Below are 22,099 nucleotides of genomic sequence, written 5' to 3'. Positions count from 1 at the left end.
GAGGCTAGAACACTCCTTTTCCAAATTCAGGCAAATTGTAATCAACTGGCTAACGACAGCAACTGCTAATTGAACCCATGATAATGCTCACGCCTGTTTGCTACACAGTATCTGCACCATACGATTGTAAACTTGTATTGTAAACTTGCACCTGTAACTGGTAATGTCTGTAACTTGTAATGTCTGTAACTTGTAACTGTAACCTGTAACTTATGCTCTAAGCTGTACATATTCTTACTTTCTGCGCCCTTATACCCCAGGGTCCGGTGCGCACAATAAATTCTAAACAAACAAACAATAAGGTCCAGGACGGCTGCTTCCGTTCCATGTCTTGGCCTAAAGCCTGATTGTCTAAGGCCCAATAGGTTGTGGTCCTCCAGGGGATTCTGGATTTGAAGGTAGGCTACTCTGTCCAAGATCTTTAGGATGTAAGGGATGGTGGTGTTAGGCCTGTAGTTAGTGGAAGTATTAGGGTCTAGGTTAGGTATTTTCAGGAGGGGCATAACCCAGCCTCCTTAAGGTTGTTAGGTATCGTGCTAGTCTCAAAGGAGGAATTGATTAGTGCAAGATGAAGGGAGCCACGTTTTTGGTTCCTTTCTGAATGATTGCTGCTGGGCAAAGATCACCTTGGCATCTGGAGGGTTTGAAGATTTTTATGATCTTTCCCACTTCTGTGACAGATACCAGAGAGAAGGAGAAATATGGGCAGTCAGGGATGCTGAGAGGCGGTGGGGGTGTCGGTTTGGCATTTTTAGCCAGGCTGTTCGTTTTACGCTCATTTAGATTGGAGAGTCGCAATTTTATCTGCTAGTGTTTTCTGAATGTTGGCGCACCAGGTTGCGTCTTTCACACAGGTATCCGCTGGGGGTGCTGGGGACTCAAGTTCCCTGAGGATACTGAAGAAAGAGCTCTTTAGTTTTGGATTTGGCATTGAGAATTCAGTTGTTATAAGTTTCCTTTTTAGCGTTGATAGCGTTGAGGATAGCGGATTTATAGGAAGAGGCAGCTACAGTAAATAGTGCCTTGTTGGTGGGGTTAAGTGACTTTCTCCACGTGGATTCTGCTACTCTTTTTGTGTTCCGGAGGATTTTTTGTTCCGGGGTAAACCATTTGTTAAGGTGGGCTATTGGTTTGGCTTCGGATAGTTTAATGGGGGCAATGCTGTTCAAATCAGCCTCAATTGTGTTGTTGTAGAGGTCAACCAGCTTGTTAGGGTCCAAGTCCTTACAGTTAGTTGGCTCTAGGATGTTCTGTATCAGAGGACGTAGGTTTTGGAGCATTAGGTCTTGGTTATTTCTTGCAAGGATTTGCAGTGCAATGAGTGGAGTAAGTGAGTTAGGTGCATTCCCGTCGATGGTGAAGGAAATGAAGTGGTGGTCAGACCAGGCTGTGGGTTCATTTTGAAGGATGGTGGTAGAGCAGTTGGGTCTGCCAGCCAATCTAAGGTTCTTCCTTTGTTGTGCTTCGGGGTTGTGATGCGATGGGTAAAACTAAGCTGGGAAATAGAATTTTCAGGGAGGTGGCATTGGGGTTGTTAGGATCAAGGAGGCCTAAATTAAAGTCACCAAGCAAGATTATTTGGGATCCTAGTTTGGTATTATTAGTTAGGAGGTCCGAGACGTCTTCCTCGAAGGAGAAATATGACCTGGGGGCGGTAGATAAGGTGCAAAAGTGTGGTTTGGGAGGCTGATATAGGGCTTCTTGACTGATAGAAGTTCCATAGAAGGGGGGCTGGCAGCAGGGATGGCCCTAAGGCCTAAGGAAGTTTTAGCAATGAATGCTACTCTGCCTCCCTTTCTGACCTCTCTGTCCTTTCCTAATATTGAGTAGCCATCTGGAATTGCTAGAGATAATGCTGGGCCTGCTGCCTGATGCAGCCAGGTCTCTGTGATTGCCAGGAAGTGGAGGTCATTACTGGTGATTAAGTCTGCAATGTCAAGCGCATGCGCGACCAGAGATCGGGTGTTGATGAGAGCGCCTTTAATGATAGGTTGTTTAGGGAGTTTGGCTAAGCTGGTAGTTTCAGGTGATTTGGGTGAAGTGGGTGGTCGGGGATTAGGGCTGGTGAGTGTGGCCTTGGGTGTATGGAGTTGGTGGTCTCTCCTGTGAGGAGACCTATGCTGGCGGATCGGCGAGCATGGCCTTAGGTTCCCTGCCTCGACTGTACACTGTGACCAAGGTATAGGAGGCGATGCAAAGCGTTGAATCCATTCAGCTGGGCTGAGAGTGGAAATGGATGAGGAGAATGGCCTGGGATCGTAGCGATCTGTGGACACTCCAAGGGTGGCTGATGATTGTAACAGGGTATATGGTTGCAATTCACCATCCGGTAGTAGGAGCGCGTTGAGGAGTGGGAGTAAGGTAGCCATGTTTAGGGTGGCGCTGAGAAGGTAGGCCATATAGGTGTGGATGTCGCAGTGTGCTGATTTAACAGTAGAGCAGGAGCAAGTTATATTCTTTTTATGGAGTAATTAGGGCAGTAAGGGTACAGTAGGCTAAATCAGTTTGGAGGTGTAGGCTAGTGCAATTGGCATACAGCGGGCAAGATAGTACACTTGGCCTATAGTGGGCTGAATCACTATGGAGAGGTAGGCTAGGGCAATTAGCATATAATGGGCTAAGTAGGCTAGTACAGTTAGCATACAGTAGGCTGGTTCACTGTGGAGCAATAGGCTAGTACAAATGTCATACAGTGGGCTGAATCACTATGGAGCAATAGGCTAGTACAAATGGCATACAGTGGGCTGCATCACTATGGTGCAGTAGGCTAGTACAAGTGGCATACAGTAGGCTGCAACACTATGGAGTGTTAGGCTAGTACTATCGGCATAGAGTTGGCTGCATCATTGTGGAGCAATAGGCTAGTACAAATAGCATACAGTGGGCTGAATCACTGTGCAGCAATAGGCTAGTACAAATAGCATACAGTGGGCTGAATCACTGAGCAATAGGCTAGTACAAATTGCATACAGTGGGATGAATCACTATGGCGCAATAGGCTAGTACAAATGGCATACAGTGGGTTGCATCACTATGGAGCGGTAAGCTAGTACAATTGGCATACAGTGTGCTGCATCACTATGGAGCGGTAGGCTAGAACAATTGGCATACAGTAGGCTGGATCACTTAGGAGCAGTAGGGTAGTACACTTGGCATACAGTAGGCTGAATCATTGTGGATTAATAGGTTAGTACAAAAGGCATACAGTGGGCTGAATCACTGTAGAGCAATAGGCTAGTACAAATGGTATACAGTGGGATGAATAACTGTGGAGCAATAGGCTAGTACAAATGGCATACAGTGGGCTGAATCATTGTGAAGCGGTTGGCTGGTACAAATGGCATACAGTGGGCTCAATCACTGTGGAGCGGTTGGCTGGTACAAATGGCATACAGTGGGCTGAATCACTATGGAGCGGTAGGCTAGTGCAAATGGCATACAATGGAGCAATAGGCTATCAATTGGCATCACTATGAAGCGGTAGGCTAATGCACTTAGAATGCTCACTAACGAGAAATAAAGGCGGGGCTTGCATTATGTACATTAGGTACGGACAGTAGCCCAAACAAGCAGATAGCTTTTATCGGTCAGAGTATCAGGCAGAATACAGGGCAGGGTAGAGAGGTAGTCTCAGGATAGGCTATGTTATAAATGCATAACTTACATTTGTTTCTGAGGCGATGATGTAGTGTCCTGAGCGGCCACGGCATGTGGGCAAAGAGAAGGTTGAGTTAGGCTGCGTGCAGTGAGTCTTATGGTTTGGGTGACTGGAAGCGTTTGTAGCTTAGGAGGAGCGGTGGAGACTGGTGTATGGATTAGGTGATAGGCAGCTGTGTCGGCAGTGAGGAGACGTTTATCTATGGGGATCCTCAAGTTCAATACGCTGGTGGTATAAGTGGGAGTGTGTAAACCTTCTAGGTGACCTGTGGCCGTGGATAGGCCCAGACAGGTCCAGCCAGGTGATGGCCTTGTACTTTATGGGCCTTCTACTGAAGGGGGCCCGGCTAATGCCTTCCGGTTAGCCGGGCTGACCTATAATGTCTCTGCACTCTGTTGCCTAGCAACAGCGTAAACAGAGCTGCATTCATGAGGCGACGGCCATCTTACGTGCGTGGAAATTGGGCGAACATGGAGCGCGGGATTGCAAGTGTCTGGGGCAGCGGTAACAATGGAAGAGCAGGGTGAGTGGCCTGAAAGTGCCTGGAAATGCCTTGAAATGCAATGTTTCACCTCGTGGAAGTTGTGGGTCAAGTTGAAGTCCTCCTGGCTGTGAGGTCTCAGTCGCAGCGGTTCTCTGGTGCCGGTGCTGAACAGCTGCTCCGGCAGCATTCTTGATGCCGGTGAGGGCTTCTGCCCTGAAGTAGATCAGGGAGCTTCAATGGATAGTATATAGTGGATAGTATTAAAATGTTATGAGCTTATGCATGGGAAAAACACATGAAATGTCCCTACACTGAGGAAATGGCCTCCACACAAAGGCAGGTGCACATGAATAGTTCCAGTAATGAAGCTTGTAGTTCCAGAGAGTGCTAAAACATGCTGTATTTCCAAACAGCATCTTTTACCAGTAAGACCAAACTTATAATGAGGCTTTAAGTGTATTTTAAAATATTTTATTTCAGTTGAATGCAGAGTTCATTTTGGTTTCTACTCTAAGTAAACAGCTTGCTTTGAACATGTTTAAATAATAAACAAACAAACAAACAAACATGTGCTGACAGGAAAGGACTTGACCCTTTCAACCCAATGTTTGCATTAGAAACGTAGCGCTTAACCTGAATCTGACACCCAAAATCCCATACAAATGCGTTCTAATCCAAATCACCAAAATACAGTGAAAATTCGGAAATGTGGGGTTTGCCTGAATTTGTTCTCCCAGGGTTAGTAGTTACCCCGATAGATAACCCCCACCGCTTCGTCAATGCGTTACTTTAGAGGAGAATCAGGATTACCAGAACAAAACTGCCTTTTGACACCAATCAGGAATTCCAGACACCACAGTATGCGGCGTACAATGAGGCCCACATCCAGACCTGGATCTGCAGATAACACACTTTCGGTATGCTGAAGGGATGTTTCAGGTGGCTCAATGAAAAAGGGGCTTCACGCACATAGAGCCCTGAAAATGTGGGGAATATCGATGTAGTGTGTGCACTGCTACACAGATATGCCCATAAATGTACCTATGCACCTGGAGAGGATTACCATTAAAGCATGGGCATCCCAGAAAAGGATGGTAATAGTGAAGTAAGGTAGATGCGGCTTATATGCCAGGAACTATTGGAGTATTACTTCTAGAAATGTCTTAGCATGGATCGCACTGTACATTTGTCACAAAATGAGTTACAATGACACCTGTGAATCATAGTATATGTAGGTAAAATTCATGAATTACTTTAATAACACCATGCTCCTCACACATCCCTAACACCCCCAACACCCATGCTCTCCCACGTCCCTCAAATCCCCCAACACCCATGCAATCTAAAATCCCTCATGTCCCCAACAATCATGGCCTCCCACATCCCTCAAGTCCCAAACACCCATACACTCATGCATCCTTCATGTCTCTGACACCTATGTCCTCCCACATCCGTCAAGTCCCCCACCACCCATACCCTCCTACATCCCTCAAATCTCCAAAACGTACACCCTCCCGCAATGCCCAAGTCCCCGGCATCGATGAATTCCAACTTCCCTCAAGGCCACAAAACCTGCACCCTCCCTTATCCCTGGAGTCACGTCTGGACGTCTGCTCATTCCTGTTTCTCATGGTTCACACATTTCTCTGATGTGAAGGGCGCCACTGGCAAATAATTGCAAGTGCCCATGGAACTTTATATTGCACATCTTCCATGGGAGCCTTCTTTGGGTGTGAAAGATGGGGTGCTGATCAAAACTAGTCCACAGATGTGCTGTAGTATGAGTAGGATAGCTCCCTGTATGATCTCCCGTCCTACTGGTGCTGCATCTGCAAGCTCCTGTGCCTTCTGTCCGACCACACGGTTGGTTGCTGTGGAATCCTTGAGGTGTTGGCAACACTGTCCAATTTCTCTTCCTACCCTGCATGAGACATTCTGCATGGCCTCCCACATTGCCAGCACCTGTTGCAGCTCCAGGTCAGCCAACTGCTCCATTCTTTCCTGCTGTATCTCCATTTTCTTCAGCCTCTCTCACATATCAGCTAGAGGCCTGGGGTCAAGGTGTCTTGTGGTTGGTAGAGGAAGGTTGGGTTTCTTGGATGTCTCATACTCATTCCTTCTGCTTCATTTTAGGAAATAACTAAACACCTGGCTCTTCCAACAACACCTTGGTATAATTTATATTCTGGCTGTCTTGTGCACACACCCATCTGGATATTGTATTGGAATAATTACTCCTACTTGACTTGTTATCTTCTTGCTACCAATGTCTTACATTATGACCTGTGCATTGCTCCATTGCTCCCAAGCTAGGATTTCATATTATTATTATTATTATTATTATTATTATTATTATTATTATTATTATTAAATAGGATGAGCAGATGTCCCTACAGGTGGAAGGCTCGGATTGGACCTTGATTGGCAGTAGCTGTCGCCTGACGTTCACTAGGCTGGTGGCAGAATGACCTTTGCTGGTTAGGACAAGGTCCAATGCTGATAAGGCTGGAGATGGCAGTGGCTGGTGGCACGGTCACAGATGGCTGCTTGGGTGGGGTCTTGAATCAAAGCTGATATCTCCACTGCAGAGTACAAGGCTTGCAGTGGTTCTACTTGTGGTAGTGGTGGGTGTAGCTGAAGCTGAGGACTCTGCTTGTTGAGGAGCAGCTGACATGGAATTGCTGTTTTCTCATTGGCTGCATTGTGTGCATGTTGCGAGACAACAGACACATTTTTATTTGCCTGCTTGTCAACTGAATTGTTAAGCTCCACACACATGCAATTTAGTGTTGCTAAAGTGCTTTTCTGCTATTGGGAGCTATGTACGGTGAACAGGTTAGGATTGACATGATGGATTCATGTTAAAACATATGTTCAAGTGCCTTTGATAGTATTTATCCAGGGGGGGCAGGTTGTGTTTAAGGTTGCTGTAGCAAGTATTACGTGCTCAAGGCATATGCCTTCTACTTATCCAGGCATTTATGTGATGGGCCAGACAGCCCTATGCAGCACAGACCACTTTAGTTGGTGCTCGGAGCTGCCAGGTGCTGAATGTGCATGTGGTTGTATCCTTTAGTTTGTCTATTTGTGTATCTTGAATATCAGATGTTCACATTGGCAACTTGTCCTTAGGTTATTTGTTAAGAGTTGTGTAGAGAAATGTCAAAAGTTCCTTGGGACCTGCAGAGCTAAGTCTGCATGGCAGGTGTTCGGGTTGCGTGTACGAGTATTGCCAAGTTGGTAACCTGGCTCTCGGGATAACATGAGGTATCTTTTAAATTGATGCTGTAGACTGCATAGCATTGGTGTAATTGGCTGCCCAGCATCTGCGTCTCTTCTTCCTTGATGTTCCAGCGGGATGTATACATGGATAATGCACATGGGCCTTGTGAGATACAATCTGATGAGTTCATAGTCATGCTCTGTATGCATATGTAGCACCTGTGCGAAGTACCACTGCTCAACAGTTTCTCCACCAGTGGCACACTGCTTGTGTCGCTGCATTGCAAGGAGGCTGCATCAATGTACTTTCAGGCTGTCGCAGAAATTCTTACAATCCTCCACATCTTGCACTCAGTATCCACTACCAGAAATGTGTAACACCATATTTCCTGCTTGCAGTGAATGTTGGTCTTCTGCTGCTCGGTGCCAAACCGCTCCTCAGAATTGTTCACCACCTTCTCTGCCTCGGTGAATTTCAGGCTTCTACACGTGCACTTCAGACCCCTTTGCCTTTCCCTTTTCTCCTAGCATATTTCCCCAGACTCTATTGGTTAGATGACACAGGGAACAGTAAGATTTTCAATGGATGATATTTTCAAAATGGCCACCCAGCTGTTTCCTGTTTCCGCCGTGATGCTATTTCCATACAGCTGTAATTCTGTTATTTTTCAAGGAATCACTCTACAGTAATTACTACATTTTCGGGGTTTGAATGTCAGTTCCACATTAAATTGGAGGCATTACTGATTGGTAATGGATTGTGTTCTTAATTGTGCCTTCAGTCTCACGTTTGAGTTCTGTGGTGTGAAAATGGACGGAAGCCTGCAACTGTCCGCATTTCCTTGCAATGTGTGTACCTCGTAATGCAAACAATCGGAATTGCATGGAGATCACTGCATGCATTGGACTGCTCACCGATGTGGTGTTACCCCTTGCTGTTTCTAGGGTGTTTTAAAATGACCCGCACATTAAAACCAGGAGATGAAACGCCAGCGGGCCATAGCAGGCCAATCGAAGCTTCACAAGTGCTAGCCATCGCCCACCTTGCAATCATGCATTCCAGTACACGTCCTAAATATAAAAAAACGCGGAGCACTGCCTGAATTGTTCTACTTATGCGCATCTACAAAACAGAAACCACCTCTGCTCGCTCAGAAACCACCTCTGCTCGCTTCAGTGCAACCTTTCTAATTGCACGTTGCCCGTTGTTTTCTACTTCACATTTCGTCATTCGAATCTCCACTGTTTGAAGCTTAAAATTAACAAGTAATTCATGAACGGATTGGTCCAATTCAGTTTTAGATTTTAATTTCAGTCAGCAATAATAATCCTGTGGCCCAGTGTGGAAACACAAAAACATTCAAAACATAATTCACAAAAACAGGCAGCACTAAAATCTAATGATGTGGCCTAATTTCCCGGGCATGGTCTAGAAAGAACACTAGCTGGAGCACATCAGAGACTACATTAAGCATAATGTATTTATATGTAAGTATTATATATAGCCTAATGACTTAGGTAGGGTGAAGCTGGTCTGGTATATTTTTTTCCAAGTGCATGAATTGTAAAGTGAATGTTCGCTGTGCAGGAATGACACTCTGCTGTTTCTTTATGGGTTGTGGGCTGCTGCCAGTGCACTCCTCTATGCACCAAATCAGTTTGACACTTTAATAATATCAGGGCTTTCAATAATTCATGCTATTGGTTTGAGTAAGAGATAGTGATACATTATTAAATGCTCACGCTGCCAGTGCTCTGGTGGGGATGCAGCCCACCGATGACCCCCTGGGTTCCAGAATGTATTGCATCACGCAAACATGCAGGCAATGCAATAGTCCGATTCTCGGTGCATGTGGTTTAAATGAATAGTTCTCATTTGATTGCCTAGCCTGCATTTCCGAAATGGCATGGTCTCTCATCACCGAGAACCCTTGAGAGATGGCTAGTCCCCTGGGGCAACATGCTACCTGAGTAGCTAGTGGTGTCTATCTGACCACACATGCCCTTTGCAAATGTCATTTGGGAACAAAACGACTGCCTCTTTACTGGTATAATTGCTGTGCGCCTGTTAGGCGGAAACCTGTGCAGTTCCCTCTGGGACCACTGCAAAAGATTTAGGACTACAGGTGTTTGGCGGTGATCCCACTTGGTAGCAGTCTGTACCACACAGATTCACTTGGTAGCTGTGGCTGAGCAGTCAGACTTCCCTCAAGAAGAGTTGAGCAGTATGTGGAGTATACAAAATAGGGCAATTCTTCCCCGCAAGACAAGCAAACACGCAACAAGGCTTAGTGTAAAGATATTAAAGTATTTATTTATAACGGAACATCTATGAAAAACACTTGGCACTTTCACGGCAAACAAATCAAACACAATTACTCTACGAAACGATCAATCGCCCTAGCAATATTTCGACAAGTCTAGGTTCTACCGGCACCACTTATTTTCAGACAGAGGTGTATACCTCAACCTAGATGACACTCTAGTATTGGTTAGGACGGGAGAGAAAAAGATAGGCAGGTTATGAAATCAACACAGTTCAATACTTCACTGGCAAAATGTACGGTGAGAAGGCAAGAACCACAATAGATCATAAAGTTCAGAGGCCAGGCCCACTCGGAGAGAGGCAAGGCGCGATGTCCCAAAAAGTCTCTAGTGGAGATGCATTCAAGTCTTTGTAGCAAATTGTTATCGGCAGATTGAACCAGTTCAGAACAACGAATGAGCAAAGCTTGGAGGCGACCCAACGGAACGGAGAGGATTAAGACACCTCACTCGAACCGATCGAAAGGGAAGCCAGGCGGACACCTTACCTTGTTGTGGAGGGCAGCTCAGGCGGGGGCAGTTGTTCCTGGTGGTGGATGCACGTCGGGTCTTTGCCAAGAGTAGAGAGGTTCTCGTCGTTGAAGAAAAGTGAACTCCGGTGCACCACCAGGGAAGAGACCAGCCGCGGAGTGCTCCGTCACAAGGCACCACCTTTTGGTCGCGGTACAGGGGTAGTGGCTATTCGGTTGCCGGGGCGCGTTGCACGGGCAATTCGACCACTGCGTCCTGAGGCGAATAAAAAGCAAAGGGGACTGGTTGTTCCCACCAGTCAGGGGAAGAGACTCTCGGGCAGGGAGATCTCCTCTGTCGTCGGGAAGTGGTGAGTCTGTTCCGCAGGGCTCCACCGGAGTTGTCGTCGTGCAGGTCGGCTCAGCGTTACCCTTGTCGGATTCTTAGGTCCTGTGGCGACTTCTGAAGATCCAGTCCCAAAAGCCCTGCTTTTATGCAGAAAACCCCCATTCATTCAGCCTAGCTGTCAATCAACACATGCTAAGTGGTGAGCGGGAAGGCTCACCACTTGGGCCAATCACTCCAGAGTGCGACCGGAGTTGGCAAGGCAACTCGGTCCAGGGTGCCTATACCCCCCTCCCACACCCCTGTGGTAACCCAGACAGAATGGCACCACTTTGGAGGGTCTCTGTACAGAGCCCGCCAAAAGTGGAACAAAGGGCTCAACCTTTGGTTTAGGAGTCACAGAGACGAACACAGACGCCATTTTAAAAACCGAGTTCTGGCAGAAAATACCATCCGATAAACTTATTTACGATAAGTAGACCGGTAGTACGTTAGAGATTAACGAGAAAAAGTATCAATCTCCAACAATGGGACGAATCCAATAGGGTTAGGTTCGGGGTCGAACATAACAAGTTGTTTCCACTGCCACCAGCCAAAACTCGACGAGGGGGACGGGACAGTGCCCCCTCGAGGAACAGATCCAGGAGTAATCGAATTACCCCTACTAGTACGTCCACAATAAGATGGTTTGTACTAGTTCTGTTAGTAAATTTAGGTCTAGTAAAGCCAATGGTGACTTTACATGCCCGGGGAGACAGTAGTCAGTCCCCGGGTATGGAGTCTATGGTGGAGGTCTGCTAGGATGCCCCAGTGCTACGGCACATAGGGATGCGGTGTAACACACATAGAAAACCATATGAGACCCTATGGAGTAAAAGACCCCATAGCCCCTAGAACACATTGACATTCAAAGGAATTACACACATTCATGTCCAGGAGTGGGAGAAAAAGAGTCTCACTCTTGGCAGGATGGAAAAAACAAACTCCCGAAATCCAGCAATGTTGCTGGCGGACTCACTAGGTTAGGAAATTCAGCCTAAACAGAGAATTCTCCCTAACAGCGCCGTTGCAATATTTTTTACATCAATATCTGTAAAGTGTGGTCTTGCTCTTCTGGTTAGGCCCACACTCTAAAATTGTATTAATTAAAAATAAAATGAGCAACAGTTGCTAAATAGGCTAAAGGCACAAAGCACTCTAGATGTCATTTTAGTGAGAGATGTGTAGGGATGTAATGTACACATTGTACAGAAGTAGCAGACCAACCTGCAATAGCATTGTCCTCCTAAACTCTCCGGCCCAGCCACCTCCTCCCAATGCCACTTAGGGTGGGGTGTCACAAAAGGGGGGATCAAGGGTTATTTTAAATGCAATGCATTGGGAACTGTTGCTGTTCTTGAAAGCTGGTTTGGGGTTCGGCAAGAGACAGATTTGCGTCCTTGTGGTATTCCTTTGTGCCTTCCCAGCCAGAAGGCCGAGGAGCAACATAATATTTTAGACGATTGGTGTGAAGTCATTAAAGGGATTGTTTTCCACTGCCATTAGAAGGGATGCATCTCTTCACCCTTTATCTGCATGGTTGGCTTGCAGGCCTGTGGGAACATCCCTACAAGTGACCTGCAAATAGTGATTAGGAGAGACTGCTCACTGGTGGCACCTGATTTTTGCAATGAGCTTTCAATGGAACTCGGAAAGCCCATCGATCGCCGATGCCCCGACCCCCTCACCTGAAGTTAACCTCTACTAGTAAAAGCATTTTCTCTATTCCTAGAGATGGTCACAGAAGTTCATAGAGTACAGGAAAATATAGCTCAGTTTCCACGGGAGCTGGAGAATCCCCTGCACAGCAACGAAGAACCCTGCCCCGATGCACACTAAAAAGAAGGAACATTCAACTTCTAGCGCAGGTTGCAAGGGAGAGTTTGGAAAAAAACACATGACCACATGTATTAAACATTATGAGAGAAACAATATATATGGAAAAGAACATTGAAATTCATTTTCTACAGAAACGGAGGCATCTTCCCCAGTAATCTAGGTCAGTATTGTATGCAGGAACCACATTTAAGGGAGATATTTTCGAAACAGTAATAAAGTTGAATTTGTAAGAGGAGATTAATTGTTTTGCCAGGGGGGCAGACAGGGATCAATAGAAACAAATATAAATGCAGTGTTTCAATGGGTCTTTCGAGGGAAAACTGCATAAGCTTTTATTTAGAGCTTAGCAGAATTCAGTAAATGACACAGAGACAGTATTACCAAATCCAGTACCATTGACCTGGATGGGCAGGTGAGCAAGCAGAGGGATGTGCAAAAAGCACTGGAAAACGCTGGTAAATATTCTATGCATGTGAAATCTGTGCAGTGGTGTAACTCCACATTGGAAAGTCCATCCATTATGACCTACAACCTGCGTCTAAAATGCACAGAATTGCCAATGTAGTCCTATTTACCCAAGAGATGACAAAAGAAGTACACATGTAGATGAAATAAGAGGAAACACCTTCCAAGGGCACACTCAAAGTAGCAAGTTACCCCATAGACTACTTCTATCGCTGCATAAGCCCTACTTACTGATTTTTAGAATAAGCACATCTGTCACTTCCACACCTCCAGCCCCATTAGGTGGTAAAAGAGCAAAGGCAGATGATCGCACTTGGGCACTCAGGAATTAGTGAATCCTGACCATTTAACACCTTGATTTATACACAATTATGGTAACCTTCAACCACATATCTATTATGAGTGCAACTGAAATCTGAATGTCAATAACCATGTTCGGATGCTTGTCTTTGTGCTTCATAATTTACCCATGCACACATTTCAGCACGCTGTGAGGATAGCGCTCATGAATCCACATTCACACAGGGTTTTGATCCAGGTGATACATGCATATTCTTTGGTGCACCATATGTTACATAAACTGATCAGGAAGCCATCAGCGGTACAAAGGCAGACTTTTATCCCATTGCTAGGTTCCCCTGACCTTTGTCTCCTAGCATCTTCTACCAGATTCTATTGGCCAGATGGTACAGGGAACACAATGATTTTTTAATGAATGGCTTTTTTCAAAATGGCCACCCAGATGCATCCTGTTTCAGCAGTGATGTTATTTCCATACAGCGGTAATTCTGATCTTTTTCAAGGAATTACTGTACATTAATTACTCCACTTCTTGGGTTTAAATGTTGATTCCACAGTAAATTGGAAGTATTGCTGATTGGTAATGGATTGCCCTGGACTGTACTTACTTACATTTCATTGGTGGCAATTACATTACAAAATGCAGCACTCAATGATTGTATATATGACTTGTCATTAAAACTGAACATAACATATTGTTGTGCAGAATTTCCCAGTTGAGCCATGAGGGCATGCACGAAACTGAAGGATGACTGCCTGCCTAACTCCATGAAGACATACCATAGTCAAAAAGTGTAGCTAATGCAATTGCATATAACAAATAGTCACCAATAGTCAACCTTGACACCCACCCACATCCCCAAATAGCATGGTAAGCCAGAAGGGATGGACTCACAGTAACACATTCAAAACAATACCTTCTCTTAATATCGGCATGCGAATTGGCTGCTTTGCAACCATATGGTCTGTGCAAGTAACAACAATTGCTCCATGGCATATGTAGTGACACGTATGCATAACCACCATACAGTTCAATGTTATTTGGGTGTAATCTAGGTTGTTAGTGAATGCAGAAACCAGTAGTCCCTCGTTCACTTTTAAAAAATGTGAACTACTAGTACCAGACAGGAAACATTGAATATCACTGGATGGGCTACATTTGCCTAGGCAGAGACAATTTAATAACTCTGCTTACACTAAGTACTTCTGTTAAATAAACATTATTGTTTGTCAGCATGCAGATGTTGTTTTTCAAAAGTCTAAAAAGAATGTACCTCTTACATTGAATTCGGTGTTCCCCTTGCTGGCTGTACTATTCAACCCGTTCTTACACCCAGAAAACAAAGAGGAAGAGAGGTACAGTAACCATTCTTGACTTGGGACAATTATGTGCCTGTGGGGTTCAAAGGCAAGCCCCAGACAAAAAGGAAACTGAATTTGGCCACATTGGGCCTAAAAGTGCAGAGCATTGAACACAGTGTGGACTGGCAGACCAACAGGCCAGTTGGAGATTTCAACACTGTCAAATATACCCACAGTGAGTCCAAAATATGTAATTAAAATTAAGTGTGCCATATGTGTGAATGTCAAATAACTAAAATCAGAGGTCTACCTTTCACTACATTATGAAAAAATGAAAACTTTTCACCAAAAGAAAGCTGCAATGGAAAAATAGAAACACATATAATTACATCTGGGATTGAAAGGAACTGTTTACCAGTGACGCACAGGTGCCTGTGTCAATTTAAACTCAAGTATATATTAAAATTGAACATGTATGGGCTAATGTGAGATATTAAAGCAGCTACAACAACACCAAAGAGAGTGACCCAGACTCTAAGGGGATAATCTGGGCATTGTAACATATCTAAACATAAAAAGATCCCCTCATTACATGACACATGGCACAAAGTCTGAGTACCCAAGAAAGAAATGTGTATCTCATTGATCACACCAAAATTGAAATAATATATGTATATCTTTATTGTTTCATAAATTAATGATTGCTTTTTAAGAAAGTTAGGTTGACTTGTAGGGAAGTATTTTCCATTTTATGTTTACTCACTTCAATTGAGGTACTCAAGATTTTCTTTGGAGTGCATATGTGTATGTAGGAAGTGCTTTGTTGAGCCACAGTGCTTGTGGTTTTCATGCTCATATGTTTTCCTACACAGGAGTACATCAAAATAAAAACATTTAAAATAAAAATGTTCACTTATGAAAAAAAAGATATATATTGTTTCAATATTGGTGTGATCAATGAGATACAATGGCCCTCATTACGAGTTCGGCTGGTAGCCATGCCGCTATTGGCGGCCGCCGAAATCGCATCCGTGTCCTCGGAATGAGGACTTAACGGGCCATTCGAGTTCGGATGGCCCGGTAATTCCTCCCTCAAGGACCCGGACACAGTCCTTCCCCATTCCCATTTCAGCCCCCATACGGCTGAATGGGAATGTGAGAGGGAGCAAACAACGGGCCATAACAAGATGGCCCGTTGTTTGCTCCCTCTTCCCCTCGCGGGACCCGGTAAGCATGCCTGGTTTTCCCAGGCGTGCTTACCGTGTCCCGCGAGGGGACCTCGTAATGTGGCGGAACGGGTTGAACGGCGCCGTCACCTTTTACGGCGCCATTTAACCCGTTCCGCCAGGGTCGTAATGAGGCCCAATATCTTTTCTGGGGTTCTCAGTCATTGTGCCATGTAATGATGTGATCTTTTTGTGTACAGATATTAAAGCAGGCCAATTTTTAATGGAAGTCTAATATTACAAAAACACCAATTCTCTGTGCATGAAGATATGCTGGGTTAGCCCAAAATGTCATTGTCTTGTGTGATTCACAGACCCAATACTGCACACCTCCAACCTATGTTCTCTCTAGCTAAAAGATTGTTTTAAAGACACATCAGTGACCAGGAAGGAATTTATGGTGGGTTGGGGCCAGCAACTGGATAAACGAAGGCAGCCCTTAATGGGTTGACCTTTCTAAATAATTGGATTTAAAACTCAAATTGTGGACCCTCTCCCTGAGCTAATGACATTTGATGGACACCAGAAGGTGTTTCATGAGTCAGGGGTGGAGTTGTCTTCATCTGCATCATGAGATAAGCAGACCCAGGGTCCAGCCATTCACTTTGCAAGAATGTTAATGGATTTACACCAGGCCAAAACCAACAAAGGAAGCAGATGGCCAGATCATATATTCAGTTTGAAGAAAAGAAATGTAAAGTGAAATATGTATATCATTATTTTGCCATGGGGTCACATAGAGGTTACTTTGTTTATTTTTGCAGGAACCTTAAGACACACATAAATTATTTAAAATTCTTTAATACGCTTGTTGAAGGCACCATCCAATGATTCAACTCTCAAAATGTGACCTTGGGGTTTTCCTGGACGAGCAGCAGAGACAGCACCAGCATCAAATGATCCCTGAAAACGAGCTCCAAGCAACTTCTCCGACTGCACGTATCCCCTGAATGTGGGCTCACAGTTACGGTGTTAATGAAGCTTGAGACAACATCTGAAGTGTTATGGAGTTGGAACTCGCAGTATTTATCCCGAGGCTTAGTTCCCGTAGTCTGGATCCCAACCCCTGTTTCACCGGAACCATAATTTCCGACTATTTAATGCAGTCTGTGCTCCCAACACTTGTTACTTAGATCTAAACCTCGGTGGAGTTACCCGCAGAACGTCAATTCCCTGTTATTGCACCCAGAGTTCTTACCTAAACGGTAATGCAACACTGAGCCCCCTCTCCTCGTTACAGAACCCTGAGCTTCAAGCACTAGTGGGGCTGCAACCGAGTTACCGACTCCTGTTTGAGAAAAGGCTTCAGTTACCAGCCCTTTGTTACTTCAGGTGACATCTGGTATTTCACCAAAGCAGGCGTGATTTCCTAGCCCCATTTGTTAAGACAGGTCGACTTTCCAGGCAGCCCAGTTACTGAGGGACGAGTTTCCAAACATTTGTGTAACTGCAGGTAGGGTTGTAGTTTCTGACCCCCTTTTTAATGCAGTCAACTTTCATGCCTCGGTGTTATTTCAGGATATCTTAATTTGTAAACGCAAGTCCTGTGATACAGTTATCCAATGTTCAGGTTCGTGTTGCCGCAACCTATGCGCCAGTTCCCATTCCCTTAGCGTCCACCCATACCATAGGCTGCTGTGGCCCGTGCTCGCACCCATAGTTACTTCTATTAAAGTCGTCCGCTCCAAACCCCGTATCATGTCAGCAAATTACCTGGCTTTAACAGCTCTTGTTGATGCAACACAGGATCTGAATTCACCGTCTTTATTACACCACCAGTCCTGATCTCCTAATCGGTTACTCCAGCACTGGGCGAATATTTTGGCAGTGCAAGCTCTAGGTCCAGATACCAGGTGTTACCATACCATAGCACAAAAGGAGGTTCTCGCGGCCATTGAGGCACAGCAGATCAAAGAGACGTAGAGCCAACATGGAAATGACCGAACAGACACCAGTGACGTTCTATATTGTTGCTATCCAGTTTGCAGAAGATGGGTTGGAGCCTGAACAAGGAGGAGACCAGCTTCCCATAATTGTGAAGCAAGAACAAGATGAGGATATTCTGATCGCAGAATTGGAACCGGAAACCAGAGAGCAGTGGGTGGAAATGGATTATGAAGAATGTACCGATGGACTTAAATCTTCTCTGGTAATATCGGAGCACAAAAACGAGGATGTACTTGAAATTTCAGAGCATGAAACGCCCATCACCATACTGTACAAGCCAAAAACGAACCAAAAAAGCCATGTAAAAGATGGACAAGATCCAGCCAGAGAGTGTAAAAAAGGTAGCAAAAAAAGAATCTCTAGCAAACAAAAGAGAATCAATACTGGTGAAAGAGTATATACATGTACAGATTGTGGCAAAAGCTTCAGTCATGATGCAACTTTGGTAAATCATCGAAGAACCCACACCGGCGAGCGACCATATACATGTACTCAGTGTGGGAAAAGTTTCAGTAAAAGCACACATCTTATCAACCATCGAAGGACTCATACTGGGGAAAGACCTTTTATATGTTCGGATTGTGGAAAGCGGTTCAGTAATATAACAAATCTAATTACCCACCAGAGAATCCACACTGGCGAGAAACCCTATAAATGCAGTCAATGTGGCAGGGGTTTCAGTCAGAATATACATCTTGTTACCCATCTTAGAACTCACACAGGAGAACGACCATATGCTTGTACTCTGTGTATAAAAAGTTTCAGCAATCACGCAAATCTTACCAACCATTTGAGAACCCATACAGGCGAGAAACCATATAAGTGTAGTTTTTGTGAACGAAGTTTTAGCCAGAAATCTCATCTCCGCAACCATCAAAGAACCCACACAGGAGAGGAGCCTTATACATGTGATGTATGTGGAAAGAGTTTCAGCTGGTCAGCAAATCTCAACACACACCAACGAATACATACAGGAGGGAAACCGTACACATGTTCTGACTGTGGGAAGAGTTTCAGCCATTCATCGCAAATGGCCAAGCATCAGCGGAAGCATGCAGAACAAGCAGGAGAGCTATCACAAATTCAACCTCTTGAAGATACGGAATTGCATTTGCTGTAACTTATTTGGACAAACCATGCTCTTAGAAGCATTCCTGGATGCAAAAATAACTAATTTCCAGCTGCTGGATACATTAAGAAAAGAAATGCACTCTGAAAAAAAATGTACGATAACCTTCTATACTACATTGCATTTTTGTAACCGTTTAAGAACAGAAGTCTTATATGGGCCAACATATATTGCAGAATATGCACACAATCCTAAACACCTCATAACATCTAGGGAGTAATTCACCCCAGGCAAAGCAGAAGTGGATTTATTTGGAGAAAATAAAGAGCCAAAAAGACAAACCACTTTCAACTAGAACGACCAGTAGAAATCGGGATTTCTTTACTTTGTTAATTAGGTCCTGAGACCGACTAGAAACAGAGGCACTGATAAAGGGAGAAAATTAAAAGTGCAACTAATTTAAAAATTCCTTATCAATGCAAAAGAAAGGCCAATAAATTGGGTTGGGGGGCGACTTAAAACATGGTCAATTATAAAAAGTATTATTTCAAGTGGGATTGCTGATCTTTTTTAGGTCACAAAGCCATGATTGGGTCAACCAAGCAGGCAATTCCGAGACATGTGCGTTTTCTAGCTAGCAAGCAACCCTAAAATGACCCAAATCATTACTATAGATGAATGATATATCAGTTTAGCACATGTTTGAGAAATTCTACTTCCGTTGGCTGACACTGGGGAATCCAAAGCTAATTTTGAGAGTCTAATTTGGGACTGAAACAACTTCTTAATATGAACACAGATGACTGGTACCTTTATCCAAATTTGTACTTGGCACTAACAGGAGTAGAAATGTGAGATTATTTTTCATCCTCAAGCAGTAACCCATCACTTCACCTTAAAAGTGGACATCTATAAATGGAACCAGCTAATGATGAAGATAAGTAGAATGGATGACTTTCAGACCTAAAATCTTGATGGATTGAATATTCCCATTCTAATATCCAACACTTGAATTCTCATTCTGTAACGCCTAACGTGTTTCCGTTTTGATGTGTTCAATTCACATTAAAGTACTGGCATAAGAACCTGCCCCATGCTAAACGTACAGCACCCAGTTTTTGTCTACCTCATGTTACCAAGACTTTAAGGCAGACGGCATCACATTTTCTTCATAGACAAAGTGAACCTGTATACGCCATGCCATGACTAACAAATCTAATTCTCTTCAATTTAATATGTGCCTATACTATGAAGTAAACAAGCACCATGATAAGAGGTTAGCCTACTCTTTCCTGGGAAGAGACCAAAGAGTAACCGTGCAACATCAGATGAAATGGTGTTGAGCAGTAGCATGCATATTTGAAATGTCAGCAAAAAGAAGTTTAAATCATTTACAAGCCCTGTCTCAGTTTCCGGCCACATCCCTAATCTGCCAAACAATGCTATTTTAAGACTACATTTTAAGAGCAGACTGGCTCACTCCTTCATGAAATGCTGCCTGTCTGTAGACCTACTTTACTTGGTGCAGTTATATATACACACACCACACTATATCCATAGTTTAGAAGGTAATGGAGTTGTATAGTACAACATGCAGCGTCTGTATTAGTTCTGTTCATCAACCATGGTAGCACGTTTGGCCATAGAGCATGAGTATCCACCAAATTTTCAAAACCCACCATTTAAGAAATGGAATCGAGCATCAACAACATTTTATTGAATGATTGAGTGTTAGAACATTTCTCCATTTATGATGATCCCTCGTTAATGAGATGGTGACACATCCATTTCAAAGAATAAAGATAGCTGGCTTTTTGGCATTGAGATTATTAGCAACAGGCTGCACTATTACAGCATCTGGGATACCTGTGCACAAGGTGGACATAGGTTTTACTAACAGAATTAAAGTTAAAGCACACATTATTCAAGGAAACCTTTTTATCACAAGAAGAGCCTCATTCCAGTTAAAAGAATAGGGTCCATAATTTCATCATTGTAGCAAATAAAATGGCAAAAGGAATAGTCCCTTGGTAGCTGGCAGGCATGTGCTTGAAATTTAGTCTGTTATACTTGCCGGGAGATTTTATCAGAAAGTGCTATATGACGACATAAAATGTATAAACTGTAGTAGTCCTCTTCTTGTCTAGCCAAATAAAGTCAGAATATTGTTTTTTTGGGCGTGATGGTTGGTGAAAAGGTCATACCAGTATGGCACTTTTGATCTGGAAGTGAGACCACTTCAGCATGTGACATTTTGAGAGTGACTTGCAATTTGTTGAAAAGGCCATAAAAACGGAGAACATTTTTTTCCTACTTAATAATACAATGTTTAGGCCAATTATAAAATCAGTGGATTTGAAATTTTTGCAGCCACTTTAAGATTGCGATTTATAATGAATATGCAGTTTGTTTAAATGGAAAATGTATTTTTACTCCCTTTTTTGTTTTGTTTAAAAATCATTCGTGATTATCAATTGAAAAAATAGCTTAAAGCCTGCAAAGGATTTCAGAAAAATGAATGCGACTGAGAAATGATCCAATGTTTTAACTTATTTTGACTAATACTCCTTCTGCTAATCCTCTGTCAAGATGTGATGGTTCTTCACAAGTTTACATCAGAACCAGTTCATGCTTTCTATGCCTAGAAACCTACAAGCGCGGATCACTAAATCTGAACCTCCTTTAGTTTGTCAAATGGTTTTGGTTGTACTTTACATGATTTATAGGGGTTTTGATACTGGGCGGGCGTAGTCCAGATGGGCTTCATGTCTTTCCAGTAAGCAGGAGGTTTGCCATGGAGAGCTGTGGAAATAGTTGGGATTAATATTTTTTGTTATCCTTATTTGCAATGAGATTTTAATGTGGTGACTATGGAATAGTGCAAAATTGGAAAAGAGCCACCATTGTTAATAAGGAGGTACTATTGCTGCTGGGTGTATGTATATTGGCGTACATATTTATAATAAATCAAAAGTAACTGAAAAGTCACATCCTCCCATAGCATGATCTGATCGCTTGGTGTGTGATGGCCCAAGTGCAAATTGATATTTTCAGTGGTTGAGAACCACTTTGTGAGGCTGTCCTTGTAATGTTCTCTGTTTGCTCTTGGATTTTTTGCACAGAGGAGGGGGACACACATGGCCCTTGTCTGTTAAAGTGTGGGTGATCAAATTGCTCATTTGTGTTGATTTTCACTTGTGTATTTCATGCATTATGGTTTACCTTTTTTGGAGGCTAGTATTTATACACATTGCACTTGATATTTATCTTCCACTTCTGCATGCATCCAGCAAAGCCTTAATACCCAACATTCAAGTGGATCAGATCGGTTTTTTGAATCCTTACTTCAGATCCATTAAATGGAAGACCTATTTACACCTTTGTCCACTTAAGATGCCTTACTAACTGCTGTGCCTTTGAAAGAGATC

General features: G+C 43.7%; 1 protein-coding gene across 1 annotated transcript; it reads left to right on the top strand.

The window, feature by feature from the left end:
* Positions 1-16,526: 16,526 nt before the first annotated feature.
* LOC138473008 (zinc finger protein 436-like) lies at positions 16,527-21,655 on the top strand. The gene has a single exon (XM_069611482.1). The coding sequence runs from the start codon at positions 17,586-17,588 to the stop codon at positions 18,720-18,722; it is 1,137 nt and encodes a 378-aa protein (XP_069467583.1). The 5' UTR covers positions 16,527-17,585; the 3' UTR covers positions 18,723-21,655.
* Positions 21,656-22,099: the final 444 nt, after the last annotated feature.

The sequence above is a fragment of the Ambystoma mexicanum genome, chromosome 8, assembly GCF_040938575.1.
Source record: "Ambystoma mexicanum isolate Mex_15411 chromosome 8, UKY_AmexF1_1, whole genome shotgun sequence".
Classification (NCBI taxonomy): domain Eukaryota; kingdom Metazoa; phylum Chordata; class Amphibia; order Caudata; family Ambystomatidae; genus Ambystoma; species Ambystoma mexicanum.
The sequence above is the reverse complement of the archived record's forward strand: the minus strand, read 5'-3'. Positions and strand labels throughout refer to the sequence as shown.